Here is a 21,811-nt window from a genome sequence, read left to right as displayed (position 1 = left end):
CACAGAGCGGGGTCAGCGCATGCTGAGGCGCAGAGAGCGAAGAAGTCGCCAACTTTCTGCAGAGTCAATAGCTACAGACCTCCAAACTTTGTGTGGCCTTCAGATTAGCTCAAGAACAGTGTGTAGAGAGCTTCATGGAATGAGTTTCCATGGCCCAGCAACTGCATCCAAGCCTTACATCACCAAGTTCTCTGGAGTGCAAATAAGAGCATTTGCTCTATCATACAAATAAATAGTTAAAAAATCATACTTTGTGATTTCTGGATTTTTTTTTTTAGATTATGTCTCACAGTGGACATGCACCTACAATGAGAAAATTTCAGACCCCTCCATGATTTCTAAGTGGGAGAACTTGCAAAATAGCAGGGTGTTCAAATACTAATTTTCCTCACTGTATAGTGCGTCCGGAAAGTATTCACAGCACTTCACTTTTTCCACATTTTGTTGTGTTACAGCCTTATTCCAAAATGGATTAAATTCATTTCTACAAACAATATCCCAAAATGACAACGTGAAAAAAGTTTGATTGAAATATATGCAAATGTATTAAAAATAAAAAAACACATCAAATCACATGTACATAAGTATTCACAGCCTTTGCTTGATACTTTTTTGAAACACTTTTGGCACCAATTACAGCCTCAAGTCTTTTTGAGTATGATGCTACAAGCTTGGCACAACTATTTTGGGCAGTTTCACTCATTCTTATTTTCAGGATCTCTCAAGCTCCATCAGGTTGAATGGGGAGCGTCGGTGCACAGCCATTTTCAGATCTCGCCAGAGATTTTCAATCGGGTTCAAGTCTGGGCTCTTGCTGGGCCGCTCAATGACATTCACAGAGTTGTCCCATAGCCACTCCTTTGTTATCTTGGCTGTGTGCCTAAGGTCATTGTCCTGTTGGAAGATGAACCTTCACCGCAGTCTGAGGTCCAGAGCACTCTGGAGCTGTTGGAAGATGAACCTTCCCCACCACGGTCTGAGGTCCAGAGCAGGTTTTCATCAAGGATGTCTCTGTACATTGCTGCATTCATCTTTCTCTCGATCCTGACTAGTCTCCCAGTTCCTGCCGCTGAAAAACATCCCCACAGCATGATGCTGCCACCACCATGCTTCACTGTAGGGATGGTATTGGCCAGGTGATGAGCGGTGTCTAGTTTCCACCAGACATGATGCTTGCCATTCAGGCCAAAGAGTTCAATCTTTGTTTCATCAGACCAGATAATTTTGTTTCTCGTGGTCTGAGAGTCCTTCAGGAGCCTTTTGGCAAACTCCAGGCAGGCTTTATTGTGCCGTTTGGCCACTCTACCATACAGGCCTGATTGGTAAAGTGCTGCAGAGATGGTTGTTCTTCTGGAAGGTTCTTCTCTTTCCATAGAGAACCACTGGAGCTCCGTCAGAGTGACAATCTGGTTTTTGGTCACCTCCCTGACTAAGGCCCTTCTCCCCTGATCACTCCCTTTGGCCAGGCGGCCAGCTCTAGGAAGAGTCCTGGTGGTTCCAAACTTCTTCCATTTACAGATGATGGAGGCCACGGTGCTCATTGGGACCTTCAATGCTGCTGAAATTTTTCTGTACCCTTCCCCAGATCTGCGCCTCGATACAATCCTGTCTCGGAGGTCTACAGACAATTCCTTGGACTTCATGGCTTGGTTTGTGCTCTGACATGCACTGTTAACTGTGGGACCTTATATAGACAAGTGTGTGCCTTTCCAAATCATGTCCAATCAACTGAATTTACCACAGGTGGACTCCAGTGGAAACAGGGTGCATCTGAGCTCAATTTTGAGTGTCATGGCAAAGGCTTTGTTTTCATTTTTTTTTTTTTTTTATAAATTTGCAAAGATTTTAAACAAACTTCTTTCACGTTGTCATTATGTTTGTAGAATTGAGGGGAAAAAATATTAATTTAATCCATTTTGGAATAAGGCTGTAACATAAAATGTGGAAAAAGTGAAGCGCTGTGAATACTTTCCGGATGTATATATACATTGGCTTTAGAACTGTACAATGATAAATAAAAGCTAATGATTTAGGGGTCCCTTGTAAAGGGATCATCATAATCTGGTGTCCCGGGCATTTAAGAGTTTGAAAAAGCCCTACGTAGCATTAATATATTTTTAACGTTTTCTTAACGTTTACACAACCATAATGATATCCCATGATTGTGGAATGTTATCTGTTAGGTGAGAAATAACTACTAGACACTTCAGTCTCTAGATACATGTGCTGACTAGACAATAGGTTATAAGAAAAAAAATCTAACAACTGACAGAGAAAGAACATGAAGGAGAAAGCAAAGATTTAATGTGGATCTGACCTCTCTCATTTAACTCAATCCTGTCATATTAATTGCACGTTTAAGCATTCACAGGGGCTCATGCGGATTAAAAAAATACACAGACGCTAGCTGACAAGACAGGCATTTTAGAGGTGTACGAGCAGGGACAGGAATCTGTGTGAGCAGAAAACAGGAGTGGAGAGCTCTTAGATGAAGAACTCTACAAGAAGGGAGAAAAGACAAGCTGAGGACTTCAAAAAGAGCAAGAGTCTTCAAATCCAGAGGAGACGACTGAACCAGTTAGATGTTTATGGACTGCTGCACATCTGCGAATTCCTGTGATATGCAATACCCTTTAGCTGACACAAACTTTTTAATACTAGTGTGACACTATCTAGTTGACCCTCTGGGACTTCCTCATTTCCACTGATGTATGTGTGTGTCAGCAGGCTTTCTCACCATCCGTTCACTCCTTGCTTCTGAAGCTCCGAGATGCCGAAAGACAGAGAGCCCATAAAGTCGTTCCGGCTGGTCAAGTCCCAGTCCCAGATCTCCACAGACAGCCTGCGGTCCTTGTCAGACTCCTTCAGATTACTGTAAGACACAGAGCGCAGGAGGGAGGAGGACAGAGACAGCAAGAGACGGAGACAAAGAAATCCAGCTGAACATTTGATTTTGCATCTGCCAGATAAGCAAATTACTGATCTTTTGGCTGTGCCACTGAGCTTCCTTACAATGTGAAGGTCTCATTCCACGTGGGATTCAGGCAGCATTTGATGGTCTTGGTCTTCTGTTTGCTCTCACTCTTGGGGTCAGGGATGAGTTTTAGTTTGACATAGGGGTCAGATAGGCCATTCGGGTCCATGGGCACCAGGTTCTTCGCTTCTTTAACTGTTAATGCAGAAATACAGGTTATATCACAGACACATAATGACCTAAAGACCAAGACTTTAGTCCTTTAAAAGGGGACCTATTATGCGAAATTCACTTTTATAAGGTGTTTGAACACCAATGTGTGTCCAAAATGTGTGAGAACAACTATCCTATAATGTTAAAAATTAACTCACTCATTTCTTTTTCATAATTGCCATAAATCAAAAGCGGTCACTTCAAACTAGCTGATTCAGATCCCCCCCTACAAAGACATCGTTGTAGGGAGAAGCCCCGCCCACAGTGTATTAGCAAAAACACAGCCCTGAGTGAGAAGCACAGAGTGCGCCATTTCTGTATCTTCGCTGTAGCAGCTGGAGTTGTACAATGTCTTTCTCACGCCTAAAACTCTAGAAATGGCTGTTCATGCATTTGTTACATCTCGGCTAGATTACAGCAACTCTTTATTACAGTATATCTAAGTCTCAAATTGCTTCAGCTAGTCTAAAATGCTGCGGCTAGACTTCTTCACAAGTGTCGTAAACATGAACAGATCTCTACACTGGTTGCCGGTTCACCAGAGAATAAACTTTAAAATTCTCCTCTTTGTATATAAATCTCTACATAACCTAGCTCCAGTCTAACTCTCTGAACTTCTTCATCCCTACACTCCATCCAGAAGCCTAAGATCCTCACTTTGGACTCAAGCGTAGTGGGGAGTGTGCATTTGCGGTGGCAGGGCCACGACTTTAGAACACCCTGCCTTTAGAGATTAGAAAGGCCTCTTCTCTGTCTGCTTTCAAGTCTCTTCTAAAGACCTACCTGTTTTCTTTAGTATATTGAGTTTTGGTAACTATTAACTATGTTGCTCTTATTTTTTGTTTTATTTGTTTTTATGCAGGTTATATTTTCTCATAATCTTGTTCTTTTGTAAAGCACTTTGGTCAGCCTAGTGGCTGATGTAAATGTGTCATATAAATAAAATGAACTTTTCTGCTGCAAATGTTACATGTGTTTAAACATGTTTACAGAGAATACCCGTTTAATCAAACAGGCACCAGTCCATGATCGCCATTCATACATTTAGGAGTCTGCTCAAGCCGTCGCATCCGTCTTTTCAATACAGTAATTGCAATACAGTACATAACATAAATGCATATGTAATAAAAGCAAGATGACAACATAAGTTATAACCACCTGTTCTATTCAGCATATATTCTCTGGCTCTGTAGGCATCTTACAACAGTTCCCACACAAGCACCTATACAGTGATTTATACATTATCATGAAGGAACATGCTAACTGATGACTTGAAGGTAGTCAACTCCACATCAACTACATAAATACACCAATTAACCAATCAGAAACATCCTGTTGCATTCTACATGTTGTCACTTCTTCTTGAGTCTCTCCATCATTGTCCGACTCCAGTTCGAGCATAAGGCTGAACACGGCTACTGACATTCTAACATTTTCAGTGTGTGAGATTGTCCTGTTTTTTTGTTGCCGGTATGCCGGAGAATGAGCTCTTGAAGCTCTGATCTCTTCTTGAAAGGGGGCCAGGAACACCAGCTTATTTGCATTTAAAGGGATAGACAAAAATGGCTAATTTTTGCGCACCCCCAAAAAGTGGCAATTTTAACATGCTATAAAAACTCTGGGGACATCAGAGACTTATTTTACATCTTGCAAAAGGGGCATAATCGGTCCCCTTTAGCTTTTGTTAGTGCGCAATCAACGCAGAGTGAATATTTATGTTAAATCAAGAGTTATTACAGTTTGTGTCAGTCTTGTGTCAGGAGTTTTGAGTTGTGAAATATCACATCTTAAAGGACAACTTCGGTGAAAAATGAACCTAGGGATAATTAACACATGGTTACCGAGTAGATTGTTCTCTGGGATGCATTTTCATGAAAATCGAATGTAAAGAGTTTTATCTCTAAAAACAGATTAGCTTATAACGCTAGTATATGGGGCATATAATAAGTAAAATAAAATCGCTAGTTAATGCCACTAACAAGGCTCAAAATAGCCTCACACTAACACGGTAGCATAATGAGGGTCCTTACATGCAAACCGAAGCATTGAGAACTTTGTAAGTGTACAAACAGTTTAATAAGAAGATACTTTATAAAGACAGTACATTACGCGTATACAGACAGGAGCCATCTTGGAAAACAGTCTCGACAAGTCGAGCCACGAACGCTGTGCTAAGTGATGAACTGTGACTTGGAATCTCATATGGTCCGTTGTTTCCGGAAGAAAGCACTGAACGCAACAGAGAAAATAAATAAATAAAAATAATACAAAAAAAACTGAACGCAGCAGAGACTAGTGCTTCCAAAGGATACACACAAAAGAGATGGCGGATTATTCAACCGTGGCTCGACTTGTGTTAGTGTGAGGCTATTTTGAGCCTTGTTAGTGGTATTAACTAGCGATTTAATTTTACTTATTATATGCCCCATATACTAGCGTTATAAGCTAATCTGTTTTTAGAGATAAAACTCTTTACATTCGATTTTCATGAAAACGCATCCCAGAGAACGATCTCCTCGGTAACCATGTGTTAATTACCCCTAGGTTCATTTTTCACCGGAGTTGTCCTTTAAGCACTGTTAATGTTTTTGGAGTCCAGCAGAACTGACATAAAATGTATTATTTACAATGCAGTTACTTTCCTGCCTTCCAATACTGTTTAAAGGGTTAGTTCACCCAAAAATGAAAATTCTGTCAGTAATTACCCACCCTCATGTTGTTCCAACCATGTAAGACCTTAGTTCATCTTCGGAACATAATTTAGTATATTTTTGATGAAATCTGAGAGCTGTCTCACTCCTCCATAGGCTTTCAGAGGGAATGAAACTTGATGGCCCAGAATAGTAAGTAAAAACGTCATTTAAGGAGTCCAAATGACTACAGTGGCTCTGTATTAAGTCTATCATGCGACGAAAATACTTTTTGAGCGGAAAAAACAACAAAAATAACGACTTTATACCACTATTATTGTTGTTCAATTTGAGCCTCTGACGAGAGTTCGCGGGAGTGCCACGACGCATGCGCGAGAACTGAGATTAACCCTACTCCGAAAGAGTGAGCAGCCAGTAACAAGCGTAGTAGAAGAAGAACGCCGTAATCTCAGTTCTCGCGCATGCGTCGTGGCACTCCCGCGAACTCTCGTCAGAGGCTCAAATTGAACAACAATAATAGTGGTATAAAGTCGTTATTTTTGTTGTTTTTTCCACTCAAAAAGTATTTTCGTCGCATGATAGACTTAATACAGAGCCACTGTAGTCATTTGGACTCCTTAAATGACGTTTTTACTTACTATTCTGGGCCATCAAGTTTCATTCCCTCTGAAAGCCTATGGAGGAGTGAGACAGCTCTCAGATTTCATCAAAAATATACTAAATTATGTTCCGAAGATGAACGAAGGTCTTACATGGTTGGAACAACATGAGGGTGAGTAATTACTGACAGAATTTTCATTTTTGGGTGAACTAACCCTTTAAGTCCAGGTTGAAGTAGCATTTCATTTGTTGGACCAACTGGAGCATTCTCAGGAAGAGTCACTGTTGAGTCACCAATTGAACGAGATCTTGTTCATTCAAGCTAAAATATGAGTCAGTCTCACAATCAAAATCATGTAAGGATGTTACTGAAACTCATAATTTATTTTGTTTCAGTCGCTTTTTTGCCTACAGCTTGAAGTCATGCCGAGCAGTTGAAAAAAAATGGAAGACAAATGATACACTTCCATTCAAAAGATTAAAAAAAAAAAAATTTATACTTGTATTCAATAAGGATACATTACATTTATCAAAAATGACAGCAAAGACTTTTGTATTATGAAATTATTTGTATTATTTTGTATTTTTTTAAACGTTCTATTCATAAAAGAATCTTAGGGGGTGGGAAATATGGCGATAATAATAAGAAATGTTTCTTGAGAGTAAAATCCTCATATTAGAATGATTTCTGAAGAATCATGTGACACTGAAGACTGGTAGCCTGGATGCCAGCCGAACTTAGCCCCGCCCTCAACATTTTTACTCGGGCAGTTCGGTCTGGACTTTCTCCGTAGAGAAGTAACTTAATTATGCCCGAACAGAAACTGTTCGGACCAATGAAATTGTCAGGGCGGGCTTTAGACGATGACGGACAGATGATCAACAGTAACGTAATCATCCACGTCACCAAAGAGCGCTTGGGTTCAATTTGTTCTAATCCTAAACAGAGAACTTGTTGTATATGCGTTCACCTTTACTATTTCTCTCAGAAATGATGATCGTGTTGGTAAGTACTCTGTGTATCCTTAAATTCTTTTTTTACAACACGTAAAAACACAACACGATGTGTTTACGCTCATCTTTTTCTTCTAACGTAACTTATTCCAGCGTGCGTGCAGACAGGGTTGCCAAGTTTTTACAACAAAACCACCCAATTGCTAACGTTCCTCAAAACTAGCCAAAAACAAGCCAAAAACAAGCCCAATAGCTTTCCAGGGGGGTTCTCCGGGGAAAAAAAGGCATTTGGGGGGTAAAATATGTGTTATTTTGGCAGGGATGGCAGCTAAAATCGCATTCCTGAGTCTGTATATCACATAATTGGGGTCGCTTCAACCCGCAGACATGGCAACACAGTGCAGTTGAGTTCTGTTGACATTTGACAACTAACGTTATGCGTCGCTCTGTTGCTCTGATTGGTTGTAGGTCTATCCAATTGAGGTCTTTCCTGGTTCGGTTGAAACACGCCCCATAATCACAGCCCAACGGAGCAGTATCAGACTCATATTCTGACTAGAATTGAGTATGACGACGTCAGGCTAGAAGACTGGAGTAATGACGCTAAAAATTCAGCCTTGCATCACAGGAAAATATTTCACAGTATTACTGTTTTTACTGTATTTTTAATAAATTAATGCAGCCTTGTTGAGCATAAGAAACTTCTTTCAAAACCATTTAAAAAATATTACACACTCCAAACTTTTGAATCGTAGTGTAGATCTGCTTTGTTTTTAAGAAAACGCTTCTTTCTGGAGGATTTACAGAGTTAGTGTTTACTGAATCACCTGAACAATTCAACGACTCACTCATAACACACAAAGAGTAAATTGTCGGCAGCTCCTGATGAATAATGATATAAAAAGTACAGACCCCAGATGTGAGTGAATAGTTGTCAGTCATTTATTCCTGCATCTCATGAGCCCTCAGAGCCACGTGGGGCTACGAATGCACATAGACTATCCCAGTAATTGGGGTTGACCTCAGCACTTGACCAGTCCAACAATTAATGCAGGAGGCTGCTGTGGCCTTGAGATTTGTGGCTAGTGTAATTTCCATAATGAGTGGTGTGTGAAGGTAGGCTTAGCTGTTCATTAAGACAGCGGCGTACTGCAGCACGGATAAAGGAAGAGACATGAGTTTCTGAATTAAACTGTCGTGCTCACAGAGCGGGTTTATTTTGCCAGCTAATAAATGTTACACACAACATGTTAGTTCAGAAAGCCCTCCGCACAGAGCAATTAAGCAAGTGGGATCACTGACCATGTAAGAATATTTGCATGATGATATCAAAAGCTTTGACCTACAAGATATGCACAGTTTTGTGGCTCAGAGATGTAGGAAACTCATAATGTTACCCAGCTGATTAGAAAAAATACTCATTAACAGTGTAGCATATAACGGTTGATATTTTAACAGGCAAAGATGTAAAAGGCTGTAGGAATATAATTAATGCTTCTGCAAATAATTAAGCAGCACTGCTCCCTCCAGGTGAAAAACAGCATTGCAATAGCAAATGGCTGATTTCCTCGAAAAATGAGCGTTACTGGTGCTCGGAAGAGATCCAGAACTGACTGGATCCATTAAGCTGATGTAAGAGCAAGAGTTGTTTTGTCTTCATTCACAAAAAAATAGCCAAATAACAAGTGCTGACAACACACTAAACATGGTCAACCAGTGTGCCTCGCTAACATTTATCAACCTCCAAGTGCTCCGGTGGTCAAGCAGAGCGTGAGTGCGAGAAAGATTAGGTGGAAAGGACCTTTTAAAGGCAGAGCGGTCGCCCCATTTCCATCCAGGTATTGGTCAATTCATTAGCTTTAAGTGACAGGCCTTTGAAATGCGCGACAGGAAGTGGCCCCATTCATCTTACTGTACGCTCAGCAGATCTGCAGCACCGCCGCGTGACATTAAATTATAAAGGACAGCGTGATGGATTAAAAATGTCTTTTGCGCTCAGGGCTGTCTGCGCCTCGATTCTTTCCATGGTGCAGCTCAGCTCATTAGCCGCTAGCGGGCTAAAGGCTGTTAGTTAATTCTAAGGGAATACGGGAGCTGAGGCTCGCGGGGTGAAATAGCCCAAGATTGAGCATGAAAAGAGGAATGCATGGCTGAATATGGAGCAGTGTGTTGAGGCTAATGTCACTTATACACACCCGCTGATGTACAGATCCAAGCCTACTTTCCTCCAGAAAGCATTTAAGGGATTTGTTCAGCCAAAAATGAAAATTCTGTCATCATTCACTCGCCCTTGTGTAGTTCCAAACCTGTATAGCAGTCTTTCTTCTGTGGAACATAACATATATTTTGAAGAATATCTCAGTGTGTATGTGTATTTTTTGTGTCCAAAACAACACTGTATTAGGCATGTGCCGGTATCAAATTTTCATGTTACGATTAATTGCTGAAGCTTTTATCACGGTATACGGTATTATCACGATATTGCAATAAGTGTTGTCATACTATATCAGGTTTAATAACTTTCTTATAACAAAAAGAACCGGACATTTAAATACAATAAACCAATACACAAAAATGTATAAAGTAAACAAATATTTAAAACAGATTAAAGTGCAAAAGAATTATAAAGAACAATAGTTAAAGTGCAAAAGAATTATAAAGAACAATAGGTAACACTTTACACTTTTCTCACTAGTTAACGGGGTTAATTCACCCAAAAATGAAAATTCTGTCATTAATCACTTACCCTTATGAATCAGTGAGTCGAATCATGATTCGGATCGCGTGTCAAACCGCCAAACTGCTGAAATCACGTGACTTTAGCGATCCAAACCGCTGAATCGACTTGCTGATTCATAACGCTTCGAAGCTTCATGATGCAGTGTTTTGAAATCGGTCATCTCTATATAAGTCGTTATTTAGGGGTTTTTTTGCGTACAAAAACTATTCTTGTCGCTTCAAAAAATAATTGTAGAACCACTGTAGTGAGATGGACTTTGTAACGACGTCTTTGGTACCTTTTATGGGTCTTGAGAGTGTAAAGTGCATTGTGCCAATGGAGGCCTTTCAGAGCCATCAGATTTCAACTAAAATATCTTCATTTGTGTTCCGAAGATGAACGGAGGTCTTAGGGGTGTCGAACAACATGAGGGTAAGTAATTAATGACAGAATTTTCATTTTTGGGCGAACTAACCCTTTAATGCATCAACATTAACAAACATTTTTTTACAGAAGTGATTCTTTGATGACGTTTGTTAAAAAAAAAAAAATCAACTGTTAGTGTTAGCTCAGGTCCATTAAATAATACAGTTACAACTTTTGATTTTAATGTGTTATTAAATTATGAAATTTACATTTAACTAAGATTCATAAATGCTTTAGAAGTATTTGTCATTGTCAGTTTGTTAATAAATTAACTAATGTTAAATAATGGAGCCTTATTGTAAAGTGTGTGACTGAACAATAAAGAATCAGAACATATTCAAACAATATCTAGGGCATGTAATTTAGTCCAGATTAAAATATGAAATGTTTAAGTTTGAAAATGAATAGCCTTAAGTCTAAGTATTAAGTATTTGGTTATGTGATGAGCACCGTAGCGAATACAGAAATCTGAATTCTGTGTTTAGTAGCGTTTTGTTTATGAGGATTACCGGGGAAACGGCTGCATTTCTGCTGTTCCATCAGTGCCCTCTGCTGTCAGAGAGAGTGAATGTGCATTTTCATTCAGCGCGTCTTCTTCACTCGTTCCGCCATGCGCTGCTCATGCAGGTTGGGTTTGTTTACATCAGTGCGCGTTCCTCTTTGACGTGTTGTTCATTTTAAACGGTTGATGGGTAAAGTATTCTTAAAATGCATTTAAAAAAATCGGAATAATTCATAATAAATAATTATTCACGGTATTTTGAAGTGCCCACGATAACAATATCATGCTTGTTCATTATTGTGATATATCGTATTACCGTATACCGGCACATGTCTACATTGTATCGAATGTTGTTTTATGTGTGCGTGTTCTGCACAAGAAATGCATACAGGTATGGAACGACATGATGGCAGAATTAAACATTTTTGCTCAACAATCCCTTTAACTGCAAACTGATCAATTTTCTCTTGGTTTGTCTTCCAGAAATCTCATTTAATGGAGCTCATCTTCTGCTCTGAAAAGTGGAACTAAGTGGAAATTAGAACTAAGTGGAAATTCCCCATGGATATTAAAGTTTTATATCGATACAACAACAAGTAAGTGGAAATTTATCATGGATATAATTTAATAAACAGCTTGAAAAGCTATTATAATATAAACAATTGTCATATAAAATATGGGGGGTTTACATTAAAGGGACAGAACACCCAGAATTGACAATTCTGATCCTACCCATCTACCCTGATATTGTTCCAAACCAGTATATATTTGGAATTTGGAAAACGAAAGGAGAATATTGAAGAATCTTCATGCTACTTTTTTCCAAAAAGCCCTATAAACACCATATAAAAGTCTTCTGAAGTCATGCAATGTGTGATAAAGACAACTATTTAAAGTTATGTTCATGCAAATCATTATGCAGCTCTCAAATCAAACAGGTTACTGGTTGTTGGGCATCAATAACATCTAGTACCACTGGTTTTCACTTGGAATCTCATGCAGTGATCGATTTGAGAGCTGCATAACGAATTACATGAATGTTTGATAAAGTGACTAATAAACTATGAATTGTTGCTGTATGGAAACAACCAGTGGAAAAATTGCATAGTTTTGGAACCGTATTGGGTGAACTATCAATACGGTGAGGTCCAGAGGAGTGTGAGGGTTCTTTTCTCAGACGGGTTCTTGCTGAGAGAATGAGAATAACGCCCTCTGCTGGACACCAAAAGCATTACCATGTTTTTGTCTTTTTTTTCTCTCTCACTGAATGCAACAGAAGACTGTGTCTTCAGCCTGCTTGTGCTTTTGTTTTGGAGGGATGTTTGTGTTGATGCCAAGGAGAGACAAGAAGACAGTGTGCTTTCTTGTGTTGCCATGGACACGTGTAATGTAATACATGTTTGACGGATCCTATAGAATTTCACAATGAGCTCGAATGCACTTCACTACATCACTGTCGTGTCACATGCTGCATTTTGGACATCAGGGCTATTTTGTTGTTCTTTGTCCCCTTGTGTCCTTTTTTGATTTTGCTTGTATGTTTAGACAAGACGCCTTATCATCTGGTACACCCCTTACAGAAATCTGTTTTTAAACAGATGACAGTTTTTCTTTTTAATTTCGAAAAATGTCACCCTATTCTACTTCACACCAAGAACGATAACTATAAAGATAATGATAACAATATTTGCGTCCATACCAGTGGATGATATCATTCTGTTTATTCTAAGTGAGCTGTAGTTTTGTATCTCTTTAAAACCGTTCTGAAACCGTTATCTCTGTGCCGTTAATAATGTAGTTGTGGTGTGGACTCTGCAATTCATTTTATATTTAGAACATTTTTTAGAACTATATCTTTATCATTATTGTACTTGGAAGGAAGGATTTGCAGGAGGATCTGATCAACAGTAAGTTCTTCTTGTACGTTTTTGTACAGTTTTGGTTACAAAAGTCTCTCTTCTCCTCAGAGCATTCGTATTTTGAGTGTGATTCATTTGCCAAAAAAAGAAACAACGCAAAATAAACAAAATAAAATGTAGGCTATATTGCGATAATATCGTAATTGTGAACTTCTTTTGCCCATAATCTGATATTGCGGCAGCCCTACTGACAACCTGTTTGTGCTCAAAATATGGCGATAGTATCATTCAAAAATCAAATTATCTTTTTTTATGGATTGCATTCAAAAGATGTGGTCTAGCAGTCAGTGCTTGTGTTTAGGCACATTCAGTTGAAATGCTCAAAAACTTGGAATACATTTTTATTTAATAAAAAAATAAATAAAAAAAAACCCCACATTTCTTTTAAATGCAGCTGGGCGTTTCCAATAGATAAGCACCTTAAGGTTTTAAAACACTGAAATGGTGCATGCAAAGTCCCTGCTATCTGGTGCTGCTATGAATTCACCACTAGGAGGAATCAGACACTAAGAAAAAATTCCCACAAGCCTTCATGCCACAACTGAAAGCATTCATGCAAGATGTGCCGTATAAAGTGCATTTTTGGCTGTTCTTCAAGGGTCAAACGAAGGCATGTGTGTGGTAACGAGAGGTCCTGGATCCACCAGCGATTTGGGAAGACGTAAGTGAGTGTTTGCTTCCATGCATATGAGTGCAGCAGTGATATGTGTGTGAGTAGGCAGCGGTGACTCACTGCTGACGGTGAGCACATTGTTCTTGATCTCTGCGGTGATTTGGATGCGGCCCCTCCTCTCAGTGTGGTCAGTCCCACACAGACTCGGCACGTTGGCCACACAGCGCTTATGGATGTTCATCATACAGTCTGGATAGCGGGAGACAGAAAGAGGAAAAGATGTAACACCACAACCCCATACAACAAAAGCACAGACAAAGCACACAATTTTTACACACAATGTGTATATAGCCAGACATAAATAGAGGGTATTTTCCTTCTACCAAAGACCTGTTGAGCTAATTCTGTAACTATGAATGGTCATGTTTAGCCATGACTCATAAAAATCTCAGACCAACATGTAGACAATCTGCACAATGTTAATTATTTTAACAAAATAAGAAGGATCGTACAAAATGCATGTTATTTTTTTATTTAGTACTGTACTGAACAAGATATATAAAATACCCTCTAAAAGTTTCCTTCTGGAGCATTACGGAATGTTTTCACTTTTTGTAATAGTTGCGTGCGAGTCCCTCAATTTCTCTCATTGTGAAAAGATCTCAAAATCATACAGTCAGAACTGGAAAGGGTTCAAATATGCTGGGCAACCAAAGAATTTGCAGGACCTGAAGGATTTCTCTAAAGAACATCAGTTTAACTGCTCAGGACAAACAAGGGACTCATGAACAACCATCACAAAACAAAAAAAGTCGTGGATCATCCAGGTAACAACACAAAGTATTAAGAATCAAGTTTATGTAAACTTTTGAATAAGGTCATTTTTATAATTTCAACTTAAAACAAAATATCTTATTTAGGACAGTACTAAATAAAAAAGAACAGGCATTTTGTATGATCCCTCTTATTTTGTTAAAATAATTAACATTTGGCAGATTCTGCAAGGTGTAATTAAACTGGCCACACATAAATATTCAATATTACTGTTCTTACTGTATTTCTGGTGAGCATAATATATATGGTCACAAAAAATATCTAATGTATTATACACTTTTTGACTTTTCTCAGATTGTGTAAATCCACTTGGGGTTCAGAGTATTTCTTTTTTCCCATATTAATTTCACACATGTCTAGTACAATTATGTGGTTTTGTTTCATTAATACAGTGTATACTTTTTTCTTGATTTACCCCGAAAGAATGGAAATGAAATGTGACAACATGCCCCATAGGTGGGGCACATTGTAACATGACCAAATGACAGCTTAAAATGTTACCTGATATAATAAAAAAATATACAAGACAAACTAAAATATTTTGTCAATTAAATACAATTATCAACTTTTTCATATAAAATAATGGCATTTTCTAATAATTAAAAAAAAAATTTTTTTAAGTCAACAAACACGCCACAAAACACAGCTATACAGCATAGTTCAAAACATAGGCTAATAACAATTAAGCATTTCTGAACATTGACTCTCAGTCTGTATTAACCTCTTTCTCATGGTTTCTTAATACAATTCATAAAAGTATAGAATGTAATAGCATAGTTCTTATAGGGGCATATTTTAACAACATGCAGTGTTACAACATGACCCAGCTGCGCAACTAGGATTTAAACCCGGCTCGTGTCTTCTGCTGGTTAGATAGGCATTAAAGAACTAGCTCAACTGTTAAATAACAGATATAAGATTAAAATAATATCAGATTTGTCTAGTTTTAAATAAACACAAAAATCAGATAAAACAATTAACAAGTAAGAAAATACTTTTGTTTTGGTTCTGTGATATCTTCCAAAGAATTTTGGCGCAATTTTTTCTCTATATAATGTTGATATGGCAACTAGTAAATAAACTAAGTTTCGTCATCCTGGCATGTGTGGAAAGTTTTAAACCATGTGTGTTACAACTAGCCCCGCATTAGGTTGTGCCCTGCTCACCCCTACTGCCTACAGGTACGTATGACAGCAAGGTGACTCACTAGAATTTGGAACAAGAGAACAGTCTTTCCTGAAGGTTGAATATCTGACCAGGAACAAACCAGTCACCAGAACACCCCTACAAAGAACATCAACAGCCAGCAGCATATGCGTTTTGGATGCTGGTGTGCTTCCTAACTACCTTAACAAGCAAGCCCAACCGGCTACATCAGAAATACTCTAAGCTGGTCTTTACAGCAGGGTCAGTAGGGGCTTAAGAGCAAAGCAGTAGCAGTGATGCTAATCACTGTTATGATACTTTTGCTGTGTTGGATGCCACAGGCCAAACCCAAGCACTCAGACTCAACATAAGTTTGCATATCAAATAGCGAAAAAGCACTCCAAAATTCAGACTACTTCTGAAAATGACTGTGAAACAAGCAAACACACAAGAACACACCCATGAAACACACACACTCCCACACTGTAATTCCTCATGCACTGCAGCACTTCTCCACAGCTCAGTCAGAAGTGTGACGGAGCGCAAGCCATAGCTGGAGTGTAAACACTGTGCAGGGCCCCGGAGAAGACGCCTCATGCATTGGAAACTAAACAAAGGTAATTATAGCTCTCCCAGTCTGCAACCATAACAACTTTGTGTCAGGTATCAGGTTGAAGATGCTGAGCGCCTCATCTTTACACCACCTGTCTGCTCACTTGTCAGTCTGCCTACCTGCCTGTCATCCATTAATAAGAGTAAAGAGCTGCCGGTAAATATGCCGTTATATCAATGAATATGTGTTAGCCAACAATCAGGTATGAGGCGATGAATATCTGTGCCCCGGAGGCTCAGACAGCTGCTAAGTGAGTGAAGCATTTTGAATGTTTTATGTATTGGACACTGGATAAGAGGCTGGCTACCGTGAGATGGAAAATCTCTTTTCACTCAGGTGCTTTGTGAGCGGGACTTCATACAGCCTGGTTATGTTCTCAGGATATTGGCCTTGCAGGGATAGGTAACACACACGGATCACTCAACCATCATACTAGGGTTGCACGGTTACTGTACAAATGCCAACGACATCAAAAACAGCGCTAACACACACTTTAAAATCGAACAATGTGCTGCGATTCATATTTGGCAGGCCAAACCAATGAGAACAGTAAGTTAGGGGTGTCAAAATGCATCAGTGGATGATTTGAGAATGAAAAAAGTTTAATGAATATATTAATAACAGATGCAGAGTATATGGCATTGGGAAGTTCAGCAATTACGCTATACTGAACCTTACCTTTTGATATCTAGTCAACCCTACAACACCCATTCCACAAAAAAAACATGTAAACTTTTATATATTTTTTAATCTACTTTTTCAACCTTTTCCTAGGCTGGTCAAATTCCCATGAAAATTGGTACGCATCCTCCCAAGACACATGATAAAAAGTTAACAAAATAATTTTGATTCGTTGAAGAATTGCTAAAATATTAAGATTAGAATTGAATTAATTGGACAGGCAACTCCCATTTTTACGAGTTGACCTATATCAGCTGAACACAATGTCCACACTTGACACACAAAGACAAGAGGGCGTTCTGAGGATGCACACCAAGTTTTATCAAATTCCGCCAGAAAAATGATTATGTGTGATTGAGCGTCTGAATGGAAGTCAAGGAAAGTGAGAGATACCCACGGTCACATCTCATGCCCTGGTGGATGAGTCCGTACAGCAGAGAGCCGCAGTGGTCACAGAAGGTGGGGCTGGAGTATGTGTGGACCTTGAACTTGTGCTTACTGCGCGGGTCCTTCAGAGAGACACATAAAAAAAGAGAGCAGTCAGCCATGTTAGCTATAAATAAGCATTACCAGACATATTAGGAATTAATAATACAAATCCATGGTGCAAAATAAAGTACATTTAAAACAAGCAGAAGAGAAATACCATATCCAAGGTCACAGAGGAATATAAACAGGTATTTTGCATATTAAAAGCCCAAGTGAGGCAAGGAGAAGTGGGTGAGAAAAGCCAGCATACAGCTTTACAATATATAAATTTGAACCTTTTTCCTATGGGTAAAAGGAAACATCGGGGAAAAAAAACAAAAAAAACAATCTGAAACCAATTGGATTGCTACAGCATCCACTGCACATAATTACAATACTCTTCACATTACATATGTGTGAAAAATAAAAACTGTATTACATATTGTACACACACACAAACACAACCAGCATTCAAAAGTAAGATTTTACTTAAAGAATAAAGAAATTCATATTTAATTTGTTATTCATGTTAGCAAGGATGCATTAAATTGATAAAAGTAACAATGTGAAAACTTTTACATTAAAAAATGCTATTTAAATAATTTTCTTATAATAATAACAACTTTCTATTAATCAAAGAATCCTGAAAAAAAAACTGGATTCACAATATTACAATATTATTTTTTAATCAAATAAACGCAGCCTTGTTTACCATAAGAGACCCTTTGAAAAACCTTAGCGGTACTATATACATTTTATTTTACAAGAATAGAAAATAATAAAGAGCAGTTTTTTTTTTATATAACCTAAAAAAATAGTAATATATTAATAACATTTCACATTATATCAATTATCAATATAACATTAAATACAGTATTGATGAATATCATATAAATGATATCTAACCCTGCCTGTTTTCAATCCCAGTTATTCTGGGTAGACACTGGAGGTTGTCTACAGAGCACTGCCACAAGAAGTGACATTTGGCAGGATAACACCTGAATGATACTAGAGCACAGGGTCAGCAGGGCACTGGAGCACTGGCACACCAAAGAACCCTTCCTGTTCGCCTTCCCCCAAGTGTTGCATCCATTATTAATTAAGCTGGGGCTCTTTTATGACTTCCTATTCATAAGAAGCTGTTTTAATATTCTCCTTCTGAATACAGCTCATGGCGGCGATGACACTTGCACAAAAAGAGAGCAGCTTCCATACGGCCTGTGGCCTGAGCACACAGAGTGGCCCCGGTGAGCATATGCAGCACACACAAAGTCCACAGGACTGTGTTACAAACTCTTACAGCAGAAGAATATGCAATGAGAAAAGGTCAGAGAGAATTTACAGAGGCTGCCCTCGCATCCAAGAGCACACTGTGTAGGGAAGCAGAGGTGATGATGAGGTTCTCGGTGGGATGAAATGAGAAAGGGAGTAGGTGGATGAGGCGAGAGAGAGAAAGAGAGTAAGCTACATTACTCGAAAAAAAAAAAAAAAATCACAAAAACAACTTACAAAAGGGTCAGAGTTTGGCAAGGACCGTTAGCCTCTGCTAGTAACTACACATTCTGCAGGCTAAAAGTATTTTCCTCCATTGACGGCTATTTAAAAGTAGCCATTTATACAGACAAATACTTCGCATTACCGTTCAAAAGTTTGAGGGGGTAAGATTTTTGATCTCATGATCCTTCAGAAATCATTCTAATATGATGATTTGAAGCTTAAGAAACATTTCTTACTATTATCAATGTTGAAAACAGCCTAAACATTTTTTTGTTATTTTTTAGGATTCTTTAATTAATAGAACGTTCAAAAGCATTTATTTGAATCTATAACATTGTCTTTTCAGTCACTTTTGATCAATTTAATGTGTCCTTGCTGAATTAAAGAGTTATTTTTAAATTGATATATTGATAATTAGTTTATCAATTTCTGGAAAACAATAGGCTAGTCTTTGGTATAGTTGGATAGATTGGCATGGACCGATTCTTTACATCATCTACTCGAGTGGATCTAATTTCTTTGCTTTTTTCAACAGACCAGTTGTGAAAATATCAATTTGGGCAACACTGCACAAGCAACCAAACCTTTGCAACCCATTAGGCAATAGGCAATATAAGCAGCATTGAGCAAACCACAAAACCTGCATGACCCAATGAGCAATTTGGACAGCAATATATAAACCACTAGAGCTGTACGAACCAATTACATTCTAACCAGTGCACTTTCAAAGCTCTATGGAAAGTGGCTAAGTGCTTAATTAAAACCATATGAAACATCCCTGACATGTTAAACAGCATCAAGTAAGCTCTTGGAAACAAAAGATGGGAGGCGTTTCTATCTATTCAGTATATTAAGTGGAAAGTATAATCAAGCTTTAAAGCATGGGCCAAGCTGTCCATTTTCTTCTTGCCATCCAAACTTACAAGCAATGATTGTGCTTCACTTGTTAAGTGCTTGATGGAGTGACAAGTACGTCAAATGAAAAAAGCTCACAAAACTATTGCATTTCCATCACACAAAAAACTTTTGTGATTGAAATAATATGAGATTGGAAGAAAAACTATAATCAATGCTTTTGTGAATGAATACAAAGATTCTCAGGAGAACAACGCATTGAGAACATGAAAGAACATTTTGCAAAAGCAAAGAATAATTTTTCCTGCCAAAATCTTCTCCATCACCATGTACCCTTCCATTAAGAATAATGAAACAGGGCTGAACAAAAACACATGTTTTTAGTCGGTTGACTAAATAACTAGTTGACTAGTCGTCAAAAGTTTTGTCAATACAATGAAAGTCAATGGAGCCCAAAACAACCTCAAACCCTGTTGACTTTCATTGTATGGAGAGAGAAAAACACTGTTCTTCTTTTCTGTTCGAAATACAGTCATACAGTTTTGGAAAAACACTGAGTAAATTAGTGCTGAGAATCGATAACTAATTAATAGCATCTTTTTCTACAATTAATCACGATTAATTGCAAGTTTTTAATATTTTTGGAGTTTTTAATATTTTGATATTGTATTAATTTCAGTTACTTTCCAAGTTAATGAAGAAACAATTTAAAGACAGCATATTTTAAATATTTGTTGTTATGGCATCTTTTTTATGAATGAAGGCCAGTTTCACTGATACTAATGTCTCTATGAAACATTAATGAGATTACATTACAGTATAAATGAAAGCTACCAATTTCAACATTTATTAGGCTTTAAAAAACAACTTTTAATTTAAGTGAGCTTAGAACAATCTTTACATAAACCCATTATAATAAATGATATATTTTGTGGCCTTCCCTGTTAGACATAGTCTATACAGAAATGTAATAGTTATCAAACACCTGTCTTAGCTGCATAAATAATAAAATAAATATAGATTAATCATCATTAAAGCTACACTTTTTTCTGTTCCTGTTGTTCTTTGATGAACATTAATGACAGACATCATCATCAGTGCTGCTGTCTATTTAAGATCGGCCGCTGCCGAACATGACGCGGATCTGATGTGCTGTCATTTAAGATGTTATTTAACTCATTTAAGACTCCTATTATGAGAATACTCAACAAAACTGGCATTTTGGCAATATTCTCTGTGTTGTTGTTATTGTTTGTTCAAGAGCGAAAGAGAACTTGATGTGTGCACGAGACGCGTGCATCGAGTGTGTGTGTGTGTGTGTCAGCTCCCTCTTCCTAGGTGGTGAATCAGTAAATAACGTACATGAATGTGGCCGACTCCTTGATCAAGTGCCCTGACTACTGAACTAGGGAACCGATTGAGACGCACCCACACAGACAGGACATTGACATACAGCTCGTTCTCTTGTGTTTTGTCGCGCTTAGATTGTTTAAAAGCATTTACATGAATAAGAGCGTGATCATATAATGTAACGCTAGGCAAAAATGGATATAAAAACGAACGTTGCGTTAAATATTTTTAATGTGTTAAACTGCGTTAACGCGATAATTTGCCTAGCACTAGAGTAAATAATGACAATAGTTATTATTTAAGTGAACTATCCTTTTAAGAAAGCACCATTTTTCGGTTCAATATATCCTTATGCATCTTACATAATTACATTCATATATTCAAAAACAGTCCAAAACATTGGTACATCACATGGCAACACAATTAACAGCACCATCTAAAGCGGCACAGATAACAATATGATGCGCTCTGTGAAGGTCCATTCAAACAAATGAAGGCACAACAGAAGAGGGCTGTGAAATGCAGAGTAGGTGCAGGTGTGAAGGGGCCTTTGTAGACTCATCTGAATAGCCCAATGACAATGTCACCCCTGTAGAACTGGCCCTTGCGACAAAACATAGATTCACTCATAATAAAGAGAACAGACACAGTGTAATTCATTTGTATTATGATTCCCTGTCATCTTATACAGATGGGACACAGGGAGCAGCATACAAACAATAACAAACAATGAAAGCCTGCAGATGAAATTAAGCCCAGCATATGGGTGCCTGTCCAAACAGGGATCCATAGACAG

At 38.2% G+C, this 21,811-nt stretch overlaps 1 protein-coding gene across 2 annotated transcripts in view; it reads right to left on the bottom strand.

Annotated features, from left to right (window-relative positions):
* prkcbb (protein kinase C, beta b) overlaps positions 1 to 21,811 on the bottom strand; it is a 174,219-nt gene that overhangs the window by 77,713 nt on the left and 74,695 nt on the right. For both annotated transcript variants that reach the window (XM_079832717.1, XM_079832716.1), the window contains exons 4-7: positions 17,243 to 17,354; positions 13,692 to 13,820; positions 3,013 to 3,169; positions 2,738 to 2,872 (exon numbers count right to left, since the gene is read on the bottom strand). In XM_079832717.1, the coding sequence (XP_079688843.1) occupies positions 2,738 to 2,872; positions 3,013 to 3,169; positions 13,692 to 13,820; positions 17,243 to 17,354 (533 nt within the window). The remainder of the gene's footprint in view (positions 1 to 2,737; positions 2,873 to 3,012; positions 3,170 to 13,691; positions 13,821 to 17,242; positions 17,355 to 21,811) is intronic.

This window comes from Gobio gobio (assembly GCF_949357685.1).
Source record: "Gobio gobio genome assembly, chromosome: 1".
Taxonomy (NCBI): Eukaryota; Metazoa; Chordata; class Actinopteri; order Cypriniformes; family Gobionidae; genus Gobio; species Gobio gobio.
Note: the sequence above shows the minus strand (reverse complement) of the source record. Positions and strands in the feature narration are given on the sequence as shown.